The 7,413-nt window shown below is 46.0% G+C and overlaps 1 protein-coding gene across 1 annotated transcript; it reads right to left on the reverse strand.

Annotated features, from left to right (window-relative positions):
* Positions 1-3,711: 3,711 nt before the first annotated feature.
* Positions 3,712-7,059, reverse strand: rxfp3.3b (relaxin family peptide receptor 3.3b). The gene has a single exon (XM_041939270.1). The coding sequence runs from the start codon at positions 6,962-6,964 to the stop codon at positions 5,759-5,761; it is 1,206 nt and encodes a 401-aa protein (XP_041795204.1). The 5' UTR covers positions 6,965-7,059; the 3' UTR covers positions 3,712-5,758.
* Between the last annotated feature and the right edge of the window lie 354 nt (positions 7,060-7,413).

Here is a 7,413-nt window from a genome sequence, read left to right on the forward strand (position 1 = left end):
TATTTTGAGGGAATAATCCAGAACTTTCTGTGTTCAATACAACAAATATTCTCATCATCATATCTGAGTGATGCTGGGCTCAGTCTGGATCTGATAATGTTGTGTTAGCACCAGAGGCTAGCAGATCCAGTACTTCACCAACTAGAAGCCACAGCCTGTGTTAACTTCCCCTGTTAACTAGCTATGTTGACTAGCTGCATTAACTAGCTCTGTTAACTACCTGTGTTGACTAGCTCTGTTTACTAGCTGTGTTAGCTTGCTGTGTTAACTAGCTGTACTACCTCGCTGTGTTAGCTTGCTGTGTTAACTAGCTGTACTAACTAGCTCTGTTAACATCCTTTGTTAACTAGCTGTATTACCTCGCTGTGTTAGCTTGCTGTGTTAGCTTGCTGTGTTTGCTTGCTGTGTTAACTAGTTTTGTTAGCTTTCTGTGTTACCTTGCTGTGTTAGCTTGCTGTGTTAACCGCTGTGTTAGCTTGTTGTGTTAACTAGTTGTATTACCTTGCTGTGTTAGCATGCTGTGTTAACCGCTGTGTTAGCTTGCTGTGTTAACTAGTTGTATTACCTTGCTGTGTTAACTAGCTGTGTTAACTAGCTGTATTACCTCTCTGTGTTAGCTTGCTGTGTTAACCGCTGTGTTAGCTGTGAGTTAACACACTGGAACAATGATTTCAATGAAGCTCTGATTGAGCTTGTGATCAGACCTGACGCTCGCAGCCACATTAAACTGTGTTCAGCTTTGTTCTGATGCTAAACGAGAGCAGTGAGCTTCAGACGTCACCTCAGACTGAGGAGCTGCACCACAGAGACACCGGGAACCAGCCAGACGTCCCGACACCACGTTATGACTGTAAGAATGATTCAGGAGGTCCTGATTGAAGATGACGGAGACCATTAACAGGGCTGTTGTTGTGCCCACATTGTTTCATATCACATCATTATCTTCAGATGAAACGAGCTCTCAGCCGCCTGCCCGCTGGCTCAGCAGTGACTATAACTACCCGACACCACACAGAGTCCTTCCTCTTGCTTTGCGAAACCTTGTTAGACAGTTGAAATGATGAGACAAGCCGCCTGAGGTTTGACCTGAAGCACGCTGTGCTTCTCATTTCCACTTTGAGGTCATGACCTGTGGTGCAGTAATGGCACCACCAGGGGGAGACTGTGTGCACATGAAATAAACCCTGAGCGGGATAATACAGGTAACAGCAATCATGAGTTTAGTCTTCAGGACACAAATACTGCCACTGCAAACACTGACAAAGAAGGGGGACTGAGCTGACCTGATGGTGGCGCTTCATCTTCTCCTGACCATGAATGTCTTTCATGAAGTTCTTTCAGTTCACAGAAATCTAACAGTTGAAGTATTTTAGATTGAACCGAAGTAACGGAGCGATGTCGCCGTCCAGAGTCACACTCTGAGAATAAAAGCTAACCAGCAGCTGACAGCAAAGCAGCTTCATCAGGAGCTCAGTGATCATCAAAGATGTCAGTCTGAAAAACAACATTTTATTAAGTCAATGAAATGAAGAATAAATAATAATGAGCAAAGTAATGAGAAATCAAAGAGTAATTTGTAATTGAGATGAGATTAGATGCTGAAGTTGATTAATATATTCCATCATAAGAAGGTGGTTAAAATGTTATGTGTGAATAGACAGAATAAAATCAGTCTAACTGACAGTAATGTTGTTGAGTAAATGAGATAATTAAAAAGTGTTCTGATGTAACAAGATAAGAATCCGCTCTCCAGTCACGTCGTCCAGTCTGACCGAGCCTCGCTCGAGGACGCTGAGGAGGCTCTGAACCGGGTTCTGATGAGCAGCTGTGAGGTGTGTTCATAGGATCAGTCACCTGAGGGCCTTGGCAGTATGTTGATGATTAGCAGCATCATTCGGTTCATTTGTCTTCACAGTTGAGTCGGCCTGATACAGTCTGGACGGCACTCATGACTTTATCTTCACTTTGTGGATGTTTTGGGGGAAAATACACATTCATGATTGAAGCAGTGATTCCAGGACTTTTTGACAGGAATAGTATCCTTCATCCTGCTCGTCATCATCAGCTGATTCCATGTGCTGAACACCTGTGACAGTCCCAGCTCCTGGAAAACGTGTTTATGGAAATAAAATCCCACGTCCACTGACTGATTGCGGACAGTTAGCATGTTAACATTTGATAATTAACACTGTCATTTGTCCGACAGGTAGGGGCGTGGCTGCAGAAGCCCATATCATGAGAACCATAGACGTATAAACAGACGCCTCATCAAGCGGGTTTGCCCGTTGCTACGATACGTCAGCGTGTCCGCCATATTGGATGAGGCAGATCTGCCGGTAAATTAATGCAAGGAAAAGGACCGAACTTTATAAAGTGCCTTTCTACAAAGTGATTTAAGTTCTTACATTGTATCTACCCATTCACACGCACTAATATATTCTGGAGACAAATACTTAAAGCCACTGAGGGGCTGCATGGACGGGCTAATGCGGGCTAAAAACATATCTAACTTTTCATGTGATGATTATAAATGTTTACTCCTTATATGTTTAGGACATAGGTAAGCACCAAACCAACGTCTGTATTTTTCTAATGATTTTATGAGATTTACTGCTACGAATGTAGGAAACACTGTTATTGTGATGATAAATATTGACATATTTATATGAAACATCTGTTTATAATAACCAGATCCTGAAACATGGATGTGACAGGTGGGTTTTCTCTTTCTTCATATTCAGTGATTGATGTTGTCTCAACAGCAGCTCGCTTTGTTTAACTTTGTTTAAAATCTGGGCTTAAAATGTTTTTAAGAAGTCGTTTTAAAGTGAGCACTGGTCGGAAATGACAGAAGTAAGTGGACGACCTGTCTGCCTCTTCACAGTCACACTGTAAGAGTTAAATCTGAACACGTTTCCAGTGAAACCAGGGCGCCAGGGAAGCACCGCTGACCTCGTTAAACCCACGACACTGTGTGTGTGTGTGTGTGTGTGTGTGTGTGTGTGTGTGTGTGTGTGTGTGTGTGTGTGCGCTCTGCTGGGACTTCTGTGATAATGGCCAGCTGTATTTTTACAGACCAGTAGTTTCCTTGTTTCTGGGCTGTTTGCAGCTTTATGTGATGAAAGATTCATGGAGTGGCCTCTGCGGGCTCCTAAGGGGGGAGCAAAGTCCACCTCGGTGTTTATAGGCTGGAAGGTCTTTACATAATGTGCTGCTCCGTGTTCTGGCCTCGTTTTATTCATCTAGTCCTGGTTTGTGTTTTTATGTGAAGCCCTGTCCGGCTGCATTAGAAAGTGTACATGTTCCTTCCTTCTTTAGCCGCAGTCCAGACAGTTTTCCCAGCTCTCTGACCTGATTAAGGCTGAATTATACCAGCAGCAGTTCAGAAATCTACTCGTAAGTTTGAGCCTCGAGTCAAACGGTCACATGACTCGTTTTATCTTCATTTCCATAAACAGATCTGGAGAAAATGACTCCCTGCAGCCAACATGCGTCTGTACCATTAAGCCTGTTTTCAAAGAAACTTCTGCTTATTTGTTTCAGTTAAGAAAGCAAAATCATGAGCCTTATTTAAATAAAACCAACACTCCCAGTTAGTTTTTACACCCTGTTTCTGCACTGTTTTAATAAATGAACAAATCTGTAGTATAAAAAAACACAATTTTCACTGAGAACAGTTTCATCTAGAAAACCACAAAACTCTGTGAGAACATTGAACTATTTATTCTTTTGTTTCGTTTAGATTAAAGCTCATGACATGAAAAATGTTATGCAAAGTCATCTGGTCTCATTGAAAGTGTGTTTTTGGCCTGAACTCAGAGACCAGGCCTGTTTATCACTCTGAACCCTGATTGGCTGACAGCAGCAGCTCCTCCAAACCTCAGATTGAGGGATTTCTGCTTCGGCTGGACAGACAGGAAAGAAGCAAGCAGAGTTCATCTAAACAAGAAGTTCATTTACTCTTGATCTGAGTCATTTTATCCTCGTTTCCATCAACAGATCTGCAGAAGATGACCTGAATGCAGCATGTTGAACATTTCCTGGTCACATTTGTGCTAATTTGTACAAATTCAGCTTTTTTTTTCAGTGAAGGAAATGAAATCTTAAACATCTGAAGTCCAAATAACTTTGCACAACCTTTAAACATGAGCACAAACTGAAAACAACACGGCAGCGTGTTTGTACTAATCAGATAAAAATGACATCTGCAGCAATTAAAGACAATCGTCACTTTTCACAGTGCAACACAACACACTTCTAACAGAACATGCAACTCTTCATTTGTTTACGAGCCGAAATGATTCGTCAACTGTTTATCTGATGATCAATTTATCATTAAATAAACTCATTTTCAGCAAAGATACCAAACATTCACTGATCCCAACTTCCTAAATGTAAAGATTTTCTGCTTTTCTTTGTCTCGTCTGACAGAAAAACAAAGTTTTGGGGGTTTTGGGCTGAAAGAAAAAACATTTTGAACGAATCAACTTAGCTTTTAAGACATCATAACCAACATTTTCACAATTTTTATTATATCTTACAAACCAAACAACGAATCAAGAAAATAAACGACCTGAGAGATAAATTGGGAATAATCGTCAGTTGTTACTTACTATGTGAACAATGTGCTTGATATTTTGAATTCCTGTTTTTTAATTAGCAGCCCTCTAATTTTAAACCATGCCTGCTGATTCAAATGCTGCAAACTGGTTGGATCGGACAGATTTGCACAGAGCCGATGAGAAAGGAGCTCAGCTGTGCTGATGTGAACTGTGAGTATAAGAAAAGGAGAAGTTTGGGGAATAGAATGACTTTAAAGTCAGCCTCTAAAACAAAACGTAACCTTTAAAATGTCTTCATGGAACAGAGGAACAGAGCTACATTTCAGAATGAGGCTCTTTTCAGTCTCTGCTGCCAACAGAAACATTTAGAAATAAACATTTATCTTCCCTTTCTCACATTAAACTGCTTCCTGTTGGGATCCTCTTCACAGCTCAGGGAGTCAGATCCAGTCAGGACGCTGGCATGTAGACACTCGAGTTCAATTTCTGCCAGTAAATCTGTTCCTACAATCACAGCCTGAAAAGTCCAGAAAGCACTGAAAGCATCACAGCCTTTCTGCCCCTTAAACGCACCAGAACCCTCAAACAGCACCAACACTTGAACTCATCTCAGATTCATTATTTGATTCTCTAAACGTTGTTTTTAAGGTTGCATTGGCAATTTTTTTTTACATTCACTTAAGCTCGTATATTTTACACATCAGTCACAACAAACGTCACTAATACTCCACAGAATGATGTTGGAAGCAGCGGCAGAAGCGGCAGCAGCGGCAACGGCAGCGGCAGCTGAATCCTCCCCGCAGCGCTGTGATCAGACCGGAACGCAGCAGCAGCATCGGATGAGACGCGGAGCCTGAACTCCGTTTACACTGAAGAAAAACACAGAGTCATCTTCTCACAACCAAAGAAACCACAGCAGCATCACCTGGCATCATCATGTGACGTCAGATCCCAACCAGGTGAAGCTGGTAAACTGTGATAAAACAGAAAACTTAAATAAACGGACTGGCTCAGTCTGCACGGCGCTCAGATGTGAAAGTGTTCCGTCGAACAGCACTTGTTGAATAAAGAGCAGCTTCACTGTGAGACATCTGAGACAGATCACCAGCATTCACCGGAAAGTCTGGCTAATAATCGAAAACATCCATCAGCTGATGTCCGCGGGTTTAAGAGACTTCTGTTCTTTAAAGTCTGCTTTACCTCTGCAGCGCGTCCGTGTCGCACTGGTCCGTTAACACAGACAGTCGGTAGTTCTCCGTCTCCACGTTGTGCAGCGGGATGACGACCTGCGAATCATCCGGCTCCGCTCTCACCGTCCCGGAGAACGGCCGCAGGGGGCACGTGTTCGTCCCGGTGGGCGAGGAAATCCTCCAGAACAGGTCCTTCATCTTCTTCCTGAACTCCCTGCGCATGAGGCAGTACAGCACCGGGTTCAGGCAGCTGTTGGTGTGCGCCAGGCACACGGTCACCGGGTGGACGTACGTGTGCACCATGTAGTACGTCTTATCCCAGTTGACCACGTTGAATTTCACCAGGACGCCCCAAAGGGTGATGGCGTGGTTTGGCATCCAGCAGATGAAGAAGGAGAGGACGACGATGGTGACGGAGCGGGTCACCCTGGACCTCCGCTTCACCTGGTTGTTGTTCATGCTGCGCAGGCGGACGAAGCGCAGCAGCATCAGGTAGCACACGGTGACAATCAGCATGGGGAACACAAAGGCCACCAGGATCTTCTGGAGGTGGTACAGCGCCAGCCACGACTGGCCGTCCGGGAACCCCAGCAGGCACAGCCTCTCCCCGGCCACGCTCTTCACCGTGGAGAAAATCGCGGTCGGCAAAGAGGCCACCGTAGCGGACACCCAGAGCCCGGTGATCACCCAGCGCACCGGGCACACCCGTCGTCGGGTCCGGTCCTTCAGGGCAGAGGCCACAGACCAGTACCGAGTGACGCTCATGGCGGTGAGGAAAAACACGCTGGCGTACATGTTCATCACCGTCACGGAGAGGATGATCTTGCACATGGCGTTTCCAAACGGCCAGCTGAAGTCCAGAGCCGTGTCCACCGCCCAGAACGGCAGGGTGAGCACGAACTGGAAGTCCGTCACGGCCAGGTTGATGATGAACAGGTTGATGCTGGAGCGCTTCCTCCTGCCCCGGCGCACTTTCATCAGGAAGAACACCAGCAGGTTCCCGACCAGCCCGGCGGCGCACACCACGGAGTACACGATGGAGATGAGGATGCGCAGGGTCGGGGAGCCGTCCGCCGGCACGTCGATGTCATCCAGGCTGCTGAAGCGGTCGTGTTCCACGCTGGACCGGTTCCCGAAGAACGTGGTGTTGTGGTGCATCAGTTCCGCCATCCTCTCCGGTACCAGACCCGACACGAGTCCCGCAGGGCGCATCACCTCCTGCGCTCCCGGAGAAAAGAAAGTTCCAGCGCGGTCCGGTGCGCACAGTCCCCGCTGCTCATGTTAACCTCGCGGGGTGTTTTCTCTTCTCCTCAGCGGCCGCTCTGAGCTCGAGCTGCTCTCCCGCCGCCGGTCACCGAATCACTGCTGAGCCCCGTGCGCGCGCAGCTCCCTTTACGCTTTGCTGGTGCCCGAGGAGGCGCGCGCCTGGCGTGTCATAACAAGACGAAACGACGGAGGATAAGAGCCCACTGATGGAAGAAGAGCAGGTACCCCGAGATTTTAGCACCTGAGGAGACCCTCAGGCCCCCTTCACCCTCCACCCACACTAACATTCAAACACAGTAATCTGTCACACAGTCTCAGGGTCTAAACAATGGCCCTGAACAACATAACATTCAGGTTTTTTATAGAATATATTTCCACACAGTCAGTCTTTACAT

Source organism: Chelmon rostratus, chromosome 6 (assembly GCF_017976325.1).
Source record: "Chelmon rostratus isolate fCheRos1 chromosome 6, fCheRos1.pri, whole genome shotgun sequence".
In the NCBI taxonomy this organism is placed as follows: Eukaryota; Metazoa; Chordata; class Actinopteri; order Chaetodontiformes; family Chaetodontidae; genus Chelmon; species Chelmon rostratus.

Bases quoted from the DNA above. Each gene is read 5' to 3' on its own strand.
- rxfp3.3b (XM_041939270.1), bottom strand. From the start codon at position 6,964: ATGCGCCCTGCGGGACTCGTGTCGGGTCTGGTACCGGAGAGGATGGCG.